Below are 17583 nucleotides of genomic sequence, written 5' to 3'. Positions count from 1 at the left end.
AAGGATCCTCCTTTATGATATAAGTTTTGGAATTAATTTTTCTAGTTCTGGGGGTAAAGTCCTGTTGGGACTTTAACTGGCATCACAATGAAATTATAGATGAATTTGGAAGAGGATTGACATGTTTTTAGTGTTAAATCATCCAATCCAGAAATCATGGTATGTCTTTCCATATAAGCAGGTTTTAAAAAATTTACTCATCCTTCATTTAAGTTTTTTTTCAACTTAATCTCACAAATTTCTTGTTTATTTCATGTTTCTTGTTTCTTTTGATTGTAAATGGGATATTATTTCCCTGCTTTCTTTTGTTAGCATTTGCCTGATTTGAATCTGTTTTATCTTCTTAGTATTTTCTTTGTTACTTTATTTAACACACATATATCCTTTTAATACCTTTATTGGAGTATAACTGCTTTACAATGTTTTGTGTTAGTTTCTGCTGTACAACAAAGTGAATCAGCTATATGTATACATATATCCCTATATCCCCTCCCTCTTTAGCCTCCCTCTCACCCTCCCTATACCACCCCCCTAGGTGGTCACAAAGCATCAAGCTGATCTCCCTGTGCTATGCAGCAGCTTACCGCTAGCCATCCATTTTACATTTGGTAGTGTATATATGTCAGTGCTACTCTCTCACTTCATCCCAGCTTCCCTTTCCACCCCGTGTCCTCAAGTCCGTTCCCTACATCTGTGTCTTTATTCCTGCCCTGCCACTGGGTTCATCAGTACACACATATATTTTTAATCAGTGTGAAAGTCTTTGACCTTTAATTAGTGGGTTTGATCCATTTATGATTGTTCTGATCAGTGAGGTGTTTGGACCTATCACTGATGTTTTGTTTAATGTTTTTTCTTTCCCTTTCATTTGTGTGTTTTAATTTTTTCCCTTCTTTTTGCTGGTGGGGCTGTTTAGTTTGGCAGTTGATCATTTCATTCTTATTTTTACAGTGGCTTACAATTTTTTACACATGTATGTAAACTTACATTTTTCTCCTGCTACCTAGAATTAGTTCTGGCCCTACTTTCACAAAACACAACTGCCTTTAGCAAGCTTCCCTCATCCTCTTCAACCACTCTTTTTTATCTGTCCCCTACCAGCCATGTTGAGGTTTTCTGAGATTTTAGCTCCCCATCATTGTAAAAAAATATTTGGAGTTATGCATCAATAATTATTAAGGCATAAGGCATACCTGTAAATTTTTTTGGTTCTTTTCATATCATTGTTTCTCGTAGCCCACATCCTTCTGTTTTTTGTATTCCTGTTTTCCTGGAATAATTCTTTCAGAGAGCATCTGTGGGTGGTTAACTTTCTGAGTCTTTGCTTTGCCCTCCCACTTGAATGGTAGTTTGGATGGATAAAAGATTCTTGGCTTAGTACTTCTCTTTTTCAGTCTTCTGATGTTATTTGTTTTCATGTATTTGATGCTGAAAGAGAACTTTCTTTGTAAGTAACCTATTTTCTTTCCCCCTCATGGAATGTTTTCAGGATGTTTCTCTCTTGGTCCTTTTGTACTGAAATATGAAAAAAGTGGATCTTTCTTCATATTTCTTCTTGAGCCTTGTAGCCTCCCTACAACACTATAAATTTTACTCTCTTTGTTCTTAAATATTTCTTTCCCTCTACTTTCTTCTTTTCTTTTCCTGGAATTCCTGTGAGGCTGATGCAGGGACTTCTGCATCTAAATTCCACAAATGTACACTCTCTTTTGTATTTTAATCTCTTTGGTGCTAGGAGGTTGTCTTCAGTTCTGGGAGGTTTTCTAGGCTCCATTGTCCAGGCTTTCACAATTCTTCAGTTTTGTACATCTCTGGAGCCCATTGATTGAATTTTCTATGTAGTAAAAACCAGGTAGACATGGGATGGAAAAATCAAACTCTCATTCCCTGTGGTTACCAAAATAATGCCTCAGAATACACTGAGGAAGAAAAGTGTAGGAGATATATATATAATAAAATCAGATAGTCTTATTAAATGTGATAAATAGTATCTGAAATGGAAACAACTCTAATGGTTATGGATACAAAAACTTAAAAATAAATGTAATTCTCATCAAGGTAATATATGAAATTTTGATCGTAATCCAAATAGTTTTTGAGGGCAGGAGAACTTGACAAAATGATCTTTTTTTTTTTTTTTTTTTGTGGTACACGGGCCTCTCACTGTTGTGGCCTCTCCCGTTGCGGAGCACAGGCTCCGGACGCACAGGCTCAGCGGCCATGACTCACGGGCCCAGCCGCTCCGCGGCATGTGGGATCTTCCTGGACCGGGGCACGAACCCGTGTCCCCTACCTCGGCAGGCGGACTCTCAACCACTGCGCCACCAGGGAAGCCCGACAGAATGATCTTAAAGTTCTCAGGGAAAAATACGTACAAGAGACACAGAAATTGACAAATGACATAGAATAGAGTTTAGGTAAAAGTCCATACAGAAATAGGAATTTGATATACCACAAAATTGGCACATCAATCCAGGAATACATGGATGAATTATTAAATCAGTGGTACTGATGTAAGTAGTAGTCCATTTGGAGGCTAGTATTATAATTCATGTCATAGCCTGTATAGACAAATTCCAAATCGATAAAAAAGGTAAATGAAAAACATTAAATTGAATGTATAGATGAATAAATGATAAATATTGTTAAAATAAAATTTGGGAGAATATTGTAAGAATCTGGGGACACAAGACCTTCTTAAGCAAGACAGGGCATTCCAAAGCCATACAGAAAAGGATAGACATGTCATCACAGTAATTCTTAGCATATTTCTACAGTAACAATTCTTTTAGGTAAAATGTAGAAACTGACCATCAAAAGAAAAATGACTGAAAGGGAGATTAATATCACATTAATCTATAAGAAAAAGATAAAGAACTTAATAGAAAATTGGGCCAAAGATATGAATAGTCAATTAACAGAAAAAGAAGTGCAAATAGCCAGTAAACAAATGAAAAAACTACATAATCTTATTAGATAACAAAGAGATTCAAATTAAAACAAAACAAAAAAATGAAATCTTTGCCCATGAGAGGCAAAGGTTCAAAAGACTGATGCTGTCCACTGTTATGAAGGATAGAGAAATAAACTTTCTTAGACATTGGTGCTGAGAGGACAAATTGCTACAGCCCCTTGGGAGGGTAAGTCAACTCGGCGATGGTGGTGGTGGTGTTCACGTAGCACTGCAAACGTGGTGGTGGTGGTGATCATATAATTCCCTGAAGTTGGTCATGGTCTTCATATAACTGTGACAGCAGTGGAGGTACTGACATATCTGTGAAGGTGGTGGTGGTAATCATATAACTCTGCGAAGTCAGTCTACCTGTTACTCTGCTACATTTGTCATGGGATTCACATGGCTTTGCGTTAGTGTGGTGGTGGTATTCACAAGAATCTGTGACATTGGTTGTGGTCACATTCATATAACACTGCAGAGTTGGCTGTGTGGTTCAAATAATTCTGCAAAGTTGTGTTTGGAGGTATTCATGTGACTGCAATGATCAAGGTGATAGTATTCATCTAACTCTGCAATGTTGGTCATGTTATTGGTTATTCTGTGAAGTGGGTGCAGGTGGTCTTCACATAACTCTGCTGTGGTGGCCATGATATTCACATAACTGCGATGGTGTGGTGCTGATGATATTCAATTGCTATTGGGTGTTGGTTATGGTATTTATACAACCTGTGGTGTTGGTTGCCGTAGTCAACCAATGAAACTCAGTGGTTTCGTTGGTGGTAGTCTTCCCATAACCTCATCAATGGCTGTCTATTCCCAAAGCTCTGTGACTTTGGTCATGGTATCCACACAGCCCTGTCATGGTGGGGGTGTTTTCATACACATAGTCAGCAACTGTGGTAGGTGTGTTCATGTGATTTTATGATGTTGTTGCTGATGTTATTTCCATGGCTCTGTGGTTGGCCAGGTGTTCACATTTCACATACTACCATGGTGGGGGCAGAGGTGGTGTATGATGAGACAACCCAAGATGGCTCTTCTTTTGTTCTCTGTGCATTCCCTGCTTGACCAGTACTTGCTTCACTTACACCCTACTCACATGACTGACCTTCCTACATACTGGCCCTCAGCCCCAGCTAGTGATCATTCTAATCTTTAGATTAGGGCATCTCCACTGTGATAGCTTATCAAAGGGGCAGTGAGGGATGTGCTCCTCTGCTGGTTTCCCTGGTAACTGATTGCCAACCTGATGTCAATTCCCCCTATAATTGGTAACCTCCCTCTCCCCCGGGAGTGAAGACTACTGCCATGTCCTGCCCGCCCTCTGCTGCACATGGCAGGTTGTCACTCTAGGACCTTGCTTCAGACCTGTAAGATCCCCCATCCATTAAATTGTTGATGTCTCTGTCACTGACTCCGAGCTCTTTCTTGGGTCTTGAGGCTGGGCAAGTGCAGGGCTTGCAGGCCTGTAGGGTGCAGCCCAACAGGTGGTATTCAAATAACTATGTGGTGGGCTTCCCTGGTGGCGCAGTGGTTGGGAGTCCGCCTGCCGATGCAGGGGACGCGGGTTCGTGCCCCGGTCCGGGAAGATCCCACGTGCCGCGGAGCGGCTGGGCCCGTGGGCCATGGCCGCTGAGCCTGCGCGTCCGGAGCCTGTGCTCCGCAACGGGAGAGGCCACAACAGTGAGGCCCGCATACCACCAAAAAAATAAAAATAAAAATAACTATGTGGCAAAGGTCGTGTATTCACATGACCCTGCAACATTGGTGGAAGTTGTGTTCACAGATGCTGTGAAATTCATCACGGTATTCCTATAACCCTAAGACGTTATTTTGTTATGGTGTTGGCATAATTGTGCAACATTTGTGGTGCTACTCACATATCTTGTGTTGGCGGTGATGGTGTAATTCAGATAACACCAGGACTTGGTCATGGAACTTACATATCTCTGTGACAATGGTAGTGTTGGCGTTAGCATAGCACTGTGAGGTAGTGATATTCCCATAACTGAGAGAGCATTTACAGAATTCACATTATGCTGTGGTGGTGTTGGTAGTATTCACATATCTCTGCAATGTTATCAAGTGGTCATCAATAACTCTGTGACAGTGGGCATAGTAATCAGATGATCTACAGTGGCCATGTCATATTCACACATCTGCAGTTGTGGTCATGGGGTTTCCCTAAGCCTGTGACCATGGACGTGGAATTTGCATAACCCTGCAATGGTGGTGGTGATGGTAGTCACATATCTCTGAGAGATACTGACACCACTTTGCCACTTTGGTGGAAGTAATTACTTTGGTGGAAGTAATTAACATTACTTTGTAAGGTTGCTGGTGGTGGTATTCACCTATCTCTGGGATGTTGCTGTGATGTTCACATAACTGTGACAGTGTTGGGTGTGGCAGTCCTATAGCTCGGTAAAGTGTATTGTGGTCTCCACACACCTTAGTGACAGTGGTCATCATATAACTCTGCTGTGGTGGTGATGACATCCACACAACTCTATAGTAGCGGTGGCGGCAGTCACATAGCTATGCACTCTTGTTCATTGTTTTCATGTGACTTGTGACATGGTTGTAGTATTTACATAATTCTGCAATGTCAGTCATGGTATTCATGTAACTTTGTGATGATGTTGCATGTCTTCGACTTTGGTGGTGGAGGTAGTCATATAACCCTGCGATGTTAGTTTTCGTATTCACATGATTCTGTGATGTTGTCATTTTAATCACATGACTCTGCAATGTTAGTGGTCATCTAATCCGTGTGTCTCCGTGACCATTCATGGTACCCACATAACTGATGGAGGTGACAGTATTTAAAAAACTCTGTGACTGTGCAGTGGTTAGAGTAATAGTCACATTTCAGAGAAGTTTAAAGTTTTGTTTAAAGTTATATAAGAATATATGACAGAGCCAGGCTCAAATTCAGGCTTTCTGAATAATTCAAATGCAGTCTTTTCTGTACTACACCATGAGATCTCTTCCTGCTAAGTCTAAATTTAAAGACATTGGTATACAACATCTGTACTGTCAAACTCCCCAAGGGCTTTGGAACGCAAATATTCTATCTCTTCCACTCTAGTGGTTTGTCTATAGCTTTAGCTGTGGCCATATATTCACATATACACACATATTTTCACGTGTAAAACTGATAAAAAATTTAGCTACAAATTTAGATGTGTAAGTTGAAATTCTGAAAATTTTATGTTAAATAATGCAGAAGAGGTCTTTCTGGTAAACCAAAATAAAGCACCTTTGGGGGTAATCTATAGTTTATTCATATAACCCAAAATACATTTATTAAATAATGAAGTTTAATGTTGGCCAAAATGTTGGTATTATAGTGTTTTCATTCTTTCTTTAAAATTATAAACCTCCAGAAGCTTTGTAAAGGACTAGAAATGTGATGCTGGAATGTTGGGGTTTGGGTGGTGGTTACCTGACAGTTACATGTTTAAACAATCATTGAATTATACATTTAAGATTTCTGGGGACTTCCCTGGCAGTCCAGTGGTTAAGCCTTCGCCTTCCAATGCAGGGGGTGCGGGTTCAGTCCCTGGTTGGGGAGCTAAGATCCCACATGCCTCACGGCCAAAAAACCAAAACATAAAACAAATTCAATAAGGACTTTAAAAAAGGTCCACATCAAAAAAAATCTTGAAAAAACCAAATTTCTGCATTTTACAGCATGCTAGTTATACCTTGACAAAAGTTTTTGAAAATGTATTTCTAAAGAAAGTGAAAATACTAATGGGTTTCAGAAAAGTTAACCATAGTGTCAAATGTCAGCACTCAAGGTATTTGCTGATGGGTGTGAGCTATTACTTTTATTACTTTTATAGAAACAGAACAAAGTGTCACCATGAATAAAAAGTTAAAACGTGGCTAAGAAATGTGTATGCCTCCCCAAATGGCCTTGTTGTAGTTAGGAATTGTCTCTTCATGTCAGTTCTCAGTGCTCATGATTTGCATTTTCTCCCCTTGCAGTACTTGGGGTGCATTGAGGTTCTTCGCTCAATGAGGTCACTTGACTTCAGTACAAGGACACAAATTACCAGGTAAGCCCTCTTGAAAACGGACTCCTGTGATTTTACTTTGGAAAGGAATGCTTTCTGAGGTTAACAACTAGAAATTTCCAGAGGGGAAGTCTGCCTCTTGAGTGCTGGTGACTGGTGACAGGGAGTCAGGACCCACTGTTTCAAGTCTCTCTAGTGTTCATCCATGTTTGTGACATGTGTGTCTTAATGCAAGCCCCCTGAATGACACTCTCCACTTCTAAACTCGTTTTATAATTAAGCTGCAGACAAATGGAGTGTTTGTTTGTTTCTTTAATAAATGAAACTCTAAGACCAGATTGATATTTAAAAATCTACTGAACTGTTATTTCTTTTTAAAAAGAAAATCAAGATGTCAGAGAGAATTTCTAACATTATACATAGAGAATAAAATGCAAAGAATTGGAAGCAGAAATCTTAATGGGAGTAGTAATTTAGAAAGCTGACCAATTCTTTTAAGGTGTCAGTGGTTTTGAACAGGTTTATATATTCTCCAACATCAACTAGATTTTAAACTTCTTGAGGGTCAGTTCTGTTTTTTTTGTTTTTGTTTTTGTGCTGTACGTGGGCCTCTCACTGCTGTGGCCTCTCCAGTTGCGGAGCACAGGCTCCGGACGCGCAGGCTCAGCGGCCATGGCTCACGGGCCCAGCCGCTCTGCGGCATGTGGGATCTTCCCGGACCGGGGCACGAACCCGTGTCCCCTGCATCGGCAGGCGGACTCTCAACCACTGCGCCACCAGGGAAGCCCTCAGTTCTGTTTTTGACCATTGTTTTTTAAAAATTCATAGTCTAGTAGAGCGTGTACCTTTAGAAAAATGCCAATTTCAAGTCATCTTGAAGAAGAGAACCAGAAAGCTAGGACTGGGTCTGTGAAATAGCTACATTTCTGAGGCCGATGAGCTTATATTGCTTTGGCAGTCGTGGAACTGTTTAATCTAAATAGTGATATCAGAAAATGCCTCATTTTTATTTCATTCAAATCTCTCTATTGGATATCTTTGGATTAGCAAGCCAAAAAGTAAAGATTGAGCTTTAGAAAGCGATTATTGGTAGTAATTAGCTACTCAGTAGTGTACATTGCCTCAATTCTATGCTTTAAGCACAACAATGAAACCTCTTCTTGCTCATTGAAGAAATTCGTGTTCAAAGGGTTGATGTTCCCCTTCTCTTTAAAGCAACTCAAGACACACGTATTGGGAGCACACGGACAGTAGTAATCTACATGAAGGGAATAATCCATCTCTACATATTTGTACAAAATGGTTTATGGAAATCGCCAAGGCAAAAGAATGGTATTTTGAAGTGAGAGCATTTAAAAGAAAAGTTTGAATGTCTAATCAATCATTCATTCATCCCAGCCATGAAAAATGCACGTGCCGTGCGGGGTCGGCAGAGTGCTTGGGCACGGGCCTGGGGATACTGGAACCTGTGACACTGGTTACCTCGTGGGTGGTGGCAGTTTTTTTTTTTTTTTTTTTTAAACTTACAAAAAATTGAAGTGTATTTGATTTACAGTGTTGTGTATGGTGCGTTTTTTTTTTTTTTTAAAGAGAATTGTCGACCATTTCTACTGAATTCACTTTATAGATATTAGAACTTCTGAGATGATTTTATGTCATTTTAATTCCTCTGATGTATTTATCGAGTGTTTACTGTGGCTGTGCACATGCAGCTGGCCAACTTGGGCTGTCCTGCTTTGCAAGACCTCCTAGTTTTGGGGGAGAAAGACGCACATGCAGAAAACTTGGTGTTGCATTCTGGTTATACCATAATTGCTTTGGGTTTATTAGACTTAAAAAAATCAATTTATTTATCTTAAAGTATAGTTGATGTGCAATGTTGTGTTAATTTCTGCTGTATAGCAAAGTGATTCAGTTATACATACATATACATTCTTTTGGGTTTATTAGATTTTTGAAAACTATGTTTGCTTTTCTTCATGGTGCTTTCTGTTGTTTGCCTCATGTTTATCATGTGACATGTTTCTTATTTTAGTTAATAGCCAGAGACCACTTGTAGGAAACAATTTGACAAGTCAGCATCAGAAAGAAGCCTTTGCACCCAGGACAGGAATGCCCAATGATGTCCTGTAGACATGGCATATTTTAAAGCCTACATGGTAGCTGAGTGTTAAACACCCTATGATTAAACTCTACCACCGAGGTCTACTTTATATACTAAAGTCATTCCTGAAAAGTTTTAGGGAAATCTAATGTAATTGTTATATTAGGTCCTGGTAAAACCTGTTTCCATAGCTTCTTAGCCATGCCTTTCATAAAAATACATACATATATATATATAAAATATATCTTTTATAAGGAAACAACCAATCCCTACTCATCTGTTCCACTATTTCAAGGTTTGGATGTGTCTTTTAGAGGTTCTGACAGCCAAACCAGATGTCCTTTCGTTGGGGTCAGTTTAGTTTTATGCTGTTCCTGACTCGGGGTTCAGATTGATTGTGGTGCCTGCAATCACACCAGCACTGAATTACTGATCTCTTACTAATAGGTCACTTTAAAAACTACCCGGGAGCTGCCATAGGTGGTGACTGTTAATGGCCTTGCCCTCCTGGCGCTCTGGGCAGAGGCTCTTGGTGACTCGTTCACAGTAATCAGTGCCTGCCGTGTGGAGGAGATGGCCTGTATGTGGAGCCCAGCTCTGCTAATTTCTACCCCAGTGGTTGTTGTGGGAAATAGAACAATTTCTATATCTGATGCCCACAGGACAGGCCCTGGCAAGAGGGCAGCCTTGTTTAAGTGTTTGCCCCTTCCCGTTGCCTGAGCTTGTATTCAACACGTACTGGGACACAAGACCCCAGTGTCCAAAGAAGTGAGTGTTTGCAGGCATGGGGGCATTTGAGGGCATATAGATCGTGGCCTCGACAGCCACTGCTTCCCCGGCTCAGCCTGCTGGTGGGGTACATGGAGGAGTTGAGAGACTCGGTATTTGTGAAAGTCTGCCCAGGGGACAGATGCACACCAGAAGAAGAAACAGCTCCTGTGGGAGAACTAGCTTCCCAACGTGCCCCCTGGTCACACACCCGGCACGGCCTTGCAGAGGGCGAATCTCTTGAGCTCCTTCCCCGCGATGTGTCCTCTGTCTGGGAAGACTCCCTGCTGCCTTATGACGAGGCACCGTTAAGACCATACAGGAATCCCTTTGCCGAAGGTGGGTCATTCTAGAGCTTGTGGCAACTGCCCTCTACTCCCTTCCCCACCACCAGGAGCACATGACAGTCCTTGAAACTCACAAGGGACTGTTCTCCCCGCATGGATTTCACACCTTGCTGTGCAGCCCCTGAGGGCCTTGGGGGAGGATCTCCGCTTGGGGTCACCGTGGGGAAGGTGGGGGTCCCAAGCAGGGAGGACCCAGCTCCCCAGTCAGAGGTCAGTCAGAGACCTCGGCTCTCATCTGAGTTTCGCCCCTGGGTCTCCACACGAGGTGACAGTGGCACGACGCTGACAGCCACTGCTCCAGCGACTGGCCGCCCTGCCCAGGGCAACCACAACCTGCGCCTCCCTGAGACGTCCTCTCCTGCGACTTCTCTCACCTTGCCTTGGGGGAGGGGTTGAACTGTGTTACTGTACTTCCTGTCAGAGCGAGATGTGCCCCATCAGACGGGGCCCCCACTCCGGGGAGATCGTGCTCTCGGTCTGATGCTTGGAGGGCAGCCTGTTGGGCTGCCCTGCAGGGCGACAGGAAGCTCCCATGTGCTGTGGTCGTGGGAATAGCACGGCCTTACTCTCTTTCCCCCGTCCCATCTGCTAATCTTTATTTGATTTATCGTGTTCAATTTTAATCTATTATTGGAAATCACCTTAAGCCGTTTTGAGGGCACGGAAGGCTATAAATATATACGCAGTTAAACCCAGCGCACTCAGCAAGGTGGTCCTTCTGCAACAGTAAGTGTGAACACCTGATGTGTATTTTTGCTTCTAAGCGACCCCAGCTGACCTCCTGCACCGCTTGGACTCATCCGATAACTGCTGAGTTTGCTTTCCACTCAGGCCCACGTAGACAGGCGGGCTCAGTGTGTGTGGTTTTGCTACACTTCCTGGGTGAGCTCCTGTTAATAAAATGTTGTCCAGGGTCCAAGACAAGCCTGCTTTTCCAAACTGTAGAGAGTAAACGGTTGGATCTAGTTAATGGTTTTCGTTTCCCTCATTTTAAAGTGGTCGTACTTTCAATGGGCCCTGAAGATACCGGTTTGGGCCAGACCTTGGCCAGCACTGCCCGGGGATGTGACCGCTCCCTAGCATCCCGCTTTGCATCCACACGCTGGAGGGTTCTACTTTGGAATTGGGGCTCTTCAAAAATTCCCCAGGAACATGCACAAAATCCTTCTGGTTTGAAACCAAACTCAAAATTTGTAAAAGTAGAACATTCTTCTTTGGGGAAAGTATCTCCTTCTGTTCTTATTCAACCTATTGATGGGGTCTCTGGAGACTTTTATCGCGGATGCTAGCACATGTGTTGAAGTTCAGAGTCACCTGGTCATGACCTTCTCATGTTACCACAGCCCGAGGAGGCAGAGTGTAATGGACACAGAATCAGCCGTGCGCTGGCGAGTGGGACTGAACGCTGTGACATTGGGATCTTCTCTGTCTGATGTTTCATGCGGGGACTTTGGTTAGAAGGTAGATGTGTGACCACGTGGAATTGGTCTGACAGTGCAGGGCCGTGAGTTCGAACAAAATAGCTGGCACTGCCTGGAGGAGGGGGGGAGAAGGGAGCCCGGAGATGAGGTGTTCAGAATCACGGATGCTCCTGCTACAGTGAGAACGGCGGCCTGGCTTGCAGGGGCGTTTCTCGCCAGTCGGGTGCATGGAGGGGTCCATCCTCAGCCTGAAGGAAGGCAAGTCAGACGGCCTCGGTGCAGCGTCTCTACCCTGTCCACCCTCCCTTCCCCGAGTCGACCTGGCAGGTTTGGTGACACTCACTCCTCCAGTCACTTCTGGCTCAGTGCTCTCAACAGAAAGAGAAAAAGGCCAAGGTAAAACCTTTCACCATGCAATCCTTCAGCTGCATCGAGTCCCCACGCATCCTCATCCGTGTGCATCCATCCCAGCTGCAGTGCACTTCCCCTCGTGTACTTGAAGGCCCCCCTGGCACCGTGTGCCCTCGTTGGACTTCCTGCAAGAAAGGGGCCAACCAGGCTGCGGGCCAGGTGCCCTGGCCCCCTCCCTCCACACCGTATCCACTGCAGCCCTTCACCATCTCGCTTCCAACATTTGTGTCGTGTGGCCATTTCATCACCAGTTCATGGGGATCGGAGCAGTGCACAGGGTGTGGTTTGGGAAAAGGCCATATTTACTAACAAGATATTTGTGTTGTTTGTGGAGGCTTTCCCATCCTCAGGGCAGCATTCAGCCTGTGAGGGGCTGCGGGGGTAGAAGATGGATGCAGAGGAAGAAGGGCAGGTAAGGCGTTGGACACCTCTGCCTCTGGGAGAACTGCACAGAGTCCAGGGAATGACACGGGGTCTGGTTGCACTACCCTGAACAGTAGAAAGATGGAAACACCCAGGAAGGCTGCGGGGCAGGGGGGGCGCTCTGAACATCTTCTTTTCAGGTTTGGGGTGATCGTTCCCTCTCGGACTGTGGCATGGACTCCACGTGCTGCACCAAACCGGCAGGACTTTGGTTCTGTGGCTTTCTCACTTTGCAGGCTGAGAGGAAGAATTTGGAAGGTCCCCTGTTTGTAAACCCGTCGTATCAGTGATGTTAAGATGTGTGCTTGACCCCTGGCAGGTGACATGGAAACCGAGGCTGACTTTTGTTTAGGTGCCTTGGTGCTCCACGGATCTGATCTCTCCAGTTAGACTCCTCGGTCATGATATTGGAGAATTCCTTTTTCACTACAAAATAAACACCTCTAATGTTGATTTAAGTTCAACATGCCAGGAAAAGGAGCAAATCTGTAAAAATCTTCCCTGAGGCTGGTTGACCGTCAGGATTAGAAGGGAGAGCAGCAGGTGTGAACAGCTGCACACCCATCCCTGTGTACTCGACTAGTGCAGGTTGATTAACTTGTGATTTTCGCCTCACTGGCTCGTTCTAAATTTACTTTTTCTGAACACGTTTTTCAGACTGAGTCTCTCGAAGCCTTCCACCCCCAGAGGGGCGAGGCCTGGCAAGGGGGGGAGTTAGTGTTTTCTCAGTTTAGAATTCTTTTTGAAAACACCAGCTTGCCTGCGTGCAAACGCATCCGGGCTTTGGATGAAGCAGGCTGAGTCCTTCCGCTTTACTTCTCCATCGTTACTCAGGGCTTAACACCAACCAGAATGGTTTTGTGCCCCTGCGCCTCCTTCGTCATCATTTGCGTGTGAGAATGTGCTAGACAGGGGTGCATGGATCACAGGTGCCCAAGAAACCACGACTGGGGAAAGAGGCCCAGAGTCACAAGGCAGTGGGACAGGCAGCAGGAAGCATGGGAAAAGTACCACAGAAACATGGAAGAAGGTCCCCGGGGCCTGGACAAGTCTGGGAGGACTTCCTGGGGAAGGGAGCATTTAACCCCTGGTGAATTTCTCCCCCGGCCACATGGCAGAGCAGAAGGAAGCATAAAACTGAGGCAGTTGCTTCCACTTGGACCGCACAAGGGGTTCTGCCTGTCTGCCTCTGTGCAGTAATTCTAATGCCTGCCAAAGGGTGGGGCCTGAGTCGGATGCAGCGAAGGAACACAGGGCACAGTCTGCACCCATCTGAGGTCCCGCCCCGAGCCTGGCTGCCTTAGGACACCTGGGCCCTGGGGCAAAGGGATACGGGTGTCTGCTTTCCGATAGGCCTCCATTTCATGTTCTGTCTCTTCATGCTAATACATGTTGAGGCATTCACCCATTTTGTGAGGATTAAATGAGACATTACTTCTGGAAACACCTGGCACAGGCTATGTACGGGAAAGGTCTCAAGGCCATTCCCTTGACCAGACCCACACGTACATGTATGTGCCTTAATCTGTCCCCTGAGCAGACCCTGAGACTTGGTGTGGGGAGCGTACTAGGGAGGGTGTTCTAGGGAGCAGAGGGTGGGAGTGGGCTGAGTGTGCTGGCAAAACCTCCATCAGAGCAGCAGAGGCCAGACCCTGGCCCTGGAGGCAGCATGGCCGTGCTTATGCGGATGTCCCTGGAACCCAGAGTAGGCTGGGGGCTGCGAGATGACAGCTCTGGTTGAAGGCTCACGGCTCCAATCACTCAGCTCCTGGGCCTGTCTCTCTGAATTGGATTTTTCTCTTGGGACTTCCTCTCTGAGCAGCTGTCCCAGCCTGATCTTTGGACAACAGTCCTGCTGACCCATATAGCAGAGCTGTATTTACATGGTTGGGGTTTCTCACCTAGCAGGTGAGTAAAGGGATCCTTGCATACTGGCCCAGAATTACCTCTCACCAGAGAGGTGCATTCCAGCTTCTCATTATCTCTCAGCGTTGGCTTCTCGCCTATGGAACAGGGATGGAACCCACATACACAGCCTTGTTGAGAGTCTTAGAAATGAGACCTACAGAACTCTGGGGCTGCTACCTGGCACATAGTAGGTATCCAGCAAATCTGGTTAGGGTTTTTACCATGAATTTAATTTTGCGGTTCACTCTTTCCAAATTTCAGTATATGATAATATCAGCTGCAGACTGATATTACTCTAATTATCAATATCAATCAATTCCATTCAGGGTAGCTTTTCTAGCTGAAAAGAAACTTTGGTTTGATGCAACAAACTGAAGTTGCTGAAAAGGATAAAATATTTGGTAACGTGGCATTAATTTTCACTTGAGCCAATATTATCTAGTATTTCATTCTATCTTCCTGCTTTGCCAATTGCTGCTGCTGCTAATAATAATAATAGCACTAGTATTGAATACTTACTGTATTGCTCTAAGTGTGTTATTCATTCATTCAGCAAATTTTTATTGAACACGTACCATGTCTAGTCGCTGTTTAGATATTAGGAACAGAGCACTAAATAAAAGCAGACCTTCTACAGCAGAGAGAGAAAATAAGCACACAGACATATACAAAAGAAGGACGTTAAGGTAAACCACATGAACTTGTTGCTTTTGTAGTTGAAAATCATCAAATGTCAGCCATTTCATGTCGTTTGGCATAATAATTTCAGATAGTGGTGAGAGCGTGTGGGGTCTTCTCTCAGGATCCCTGGGAGGCAGGTTGTGTGCATTTTGGAGATGAGGAAGCTGAGGATCAGAAAGTTTACAAAAACTGTCTAAGATCACAGAGCCGGGAAGTGGCAAACTCGAGATTGGAACCAGAGCAAGTTGGAATCTAGAATCAAGAGTCTCCTGTTGCTGCTTGAGCAGGAGGGTTGCATCCTTCAGGAAGCCACAAGTGCTGGCAAACACCAGACACACTGGGCAGGGGGGCACACTTGGAAGATGGAAATTTGATGTTAATTGTAAAACTCCTTTCTTGACCACAATGACACGATGGCCTTGAGCAGGGCACAAAGAAAACGAGGCACTTGCAGTCCAGTTGGGATGAATGGGGCAAATATACCTAAGGAAAAGGGTCAGTTGCGGGGCAGAGTGGGGTCTGCAAAGACTGTGCTACTCCCATTCTACTTGCTTTATTCATCCTGGGAATACTTGTCCTGTGCTTCAGCAACACTTCATTGAATTTCACTAAATAATGGAAAGAAGTATAATAAAAGTGTCCTTAAAGCCTCATATGAAAAGTTTGTAGAAAGGATGAAGCCCTTGCCACCTTAACTAGCTCAAAGTGAGTAGGGTGGGTTAGCACGGGGAGAGGAGGAGTGGGAAGGGGGTGACTGGGGGTGAGAGGATAGATGAGATGAGGAAGGGTGGGCTGGGTGAGGGGCTGCGAAATGGGAAAGGCTGCGTAGGAGTGGGGTGAGACGGGGTGGGCAGGGTAAGGTGGAGGGGGCTGGGTGGAAAGGACGAGGTGCCATCTTTCTCTCCCAGAGGTTCCAGGCGAGTCGTATTCCTTTTCTCGCCTTGACCATTGGAATAAACCAGTCTGATGCCTGTCTTTTTCCCAAACTGGAAAATACAGACATTATTCTACTTCCTTGTTTCTCCTTTCATTTCAAACACTGGTTAACACTTTGTCAGGATGACCCTATCATCATAATTTTCTGGCAAGCTGGTTATGGAGATCAGGTGCAAGTTATGTAGCTGTCTCTCCCAGTGAGGTCATAGTGCCCAAGGGCATGAAAACTTCCAACCATGGGACCTGTTCCTATGAACCTGGGTGGAGATACCTTTCTACTGACAGTCTGCTGGCTGGGTGTGTCAAGGTCAACTGGGCATGCATGGACAGGCAGCTCAGGGCTTGGCATAGGCTTGGACCTCCAGTTGACTGCACAGATGAGCCAGGATCTCTCACAGGATGTGTGGCTAAGAAGGGCAAGTGGCTAGGATAAGTTCATTGAAATGTTTTCATTGAAATACAGAGAAAGGGGTTAGATACAGTGTCTAAGAGTTTAAGCTGAGCGAGTTGAGGACTTTGCAGAGCCTCATGTGCAAAGCCTCAAGATTTATTTGTTTGGTTATTTATTTGGTTATTTATTTACTTCTTTAGCAGCTGGCTGTGTCTCCTGGTGAAACCTTTGGTTGGTAAAAACATGCCGCTCTTTACCTGAAGGCAGAGGAAACAGGAAACTTGTCAATTACCGTGATGCCCTGCCATGGAGATTCTGCTGCACTGGGTTGGGGCGAGGCCTTGGGTGATCCCCAAGGTGGCTTGCTAATATCTCTGGATGACGGCAATAGGAACAGAAGATCTTTGTCTCTTCTCTACCATATTACACCACTTGGAAAGGAATTCTCACCTAACCTGGGCTCCACTGTACTATGGATTTCTTGAAGAATCCAGCAGGCTGGGCATAGAGGGGCCACACAGATATGTTCTGACCTGGGACAGGGTCCCCAAAGATTTAACACACATATGCATATCATCTCATTTTCTAGAGCAGTGGTTCTCAAACTTGGACATAAATCAAAATCACTTGGAGACCTTGTTACAACAGATGGCTGGGCCCCTACCCCCAGAGTTTTTGATTCAGTAGGACTAGGGTGGGAGCTGAGAATTTCCATTTCTGTCAAGTTTTCAGGGGCTGCTGATGCTGCCAGATCAGGTACCACACTTTGAGAAGCAATGTTCTAGAGTTCTATTTTTAACTTCTGAACCATTTGCAACTACCATCTATGAAGCCACAGCTTTGAAAATAGGTCCATTTATTATTTTTTCAAGTGATCCTACTCATCCAAAAATTTTTAAAATGGAGAGCATGCATGGCTTGGTGGCTTAGAATGGTTTAAATAGAATCCATAAGATGAATATGTGGCGTTCATTCCATACTCTCCTTAAGGACCATCTGGTATGGTGTATATTTATAATCCTCATGCCAGAAGCACATTTGTGTAAGAATGTACCCCTCTGATTGCTCCTTTTCTGACTCTTTCTCTGAGAGTTCACTTACCCCAAATATATCATTCCATAAGGAACCCTTTGCTTTTGCCGAGGGCAGCTAGTGTTGCAGGTTCTGGAGTCAGATTATCTGGGCTTCTACTAGGCTGAACAACATTCCAGC

General features: G+C 44.4%; 1 protein-coding gene across 5 annotated transcripts in view; it reads left to right on the top strand.

Moving 5' to 3' along the window:
• SHC3 (SHC adaptor protein 3) overlaps positions 1 to 17583 on the top strand; it is a 156552-nt gene that overhangs the window by 38556 nt on the left and 100413 nt on the right. For all 5 annotated transcript variants that reach the window (XR_010841902.1, XR_010841901.1, XM_067041078.1 and 2 more), the window contains one exon: positions 6953 to 7023. Coding sequence is in view for 3 of the 5 variants with exons in the window: in XM_067041078.1 (XP_066897179.1) it covers positions 6953 to 7023 (71 nt within the window). In the remaining 2 variants the exon portion in view is untranslated. The remainder of the gene's footprint in view (positions 1 to 6952; positions 7024 to 17583) is intronic.

The sequence above is a fragment of the Kogia breviceps genome, chromosome 8 (genome assembly GCF_026419965.1).
Source record: "Kogia breviceps isolate mKogBre1 chromosome 8, mKogBre1 haplotype 1, whole genome shotgun sequence".
NCBI lineage: Eukaryota > Metazoa > Chordata > Mammalia > Artiodactyla > Physeteridae > Kogia > Kogia breviceps.
Note: the sequence above shows the minus strand (reverse complement) of the source record. Positions and strands in the feature narration are given on the sequence as shown.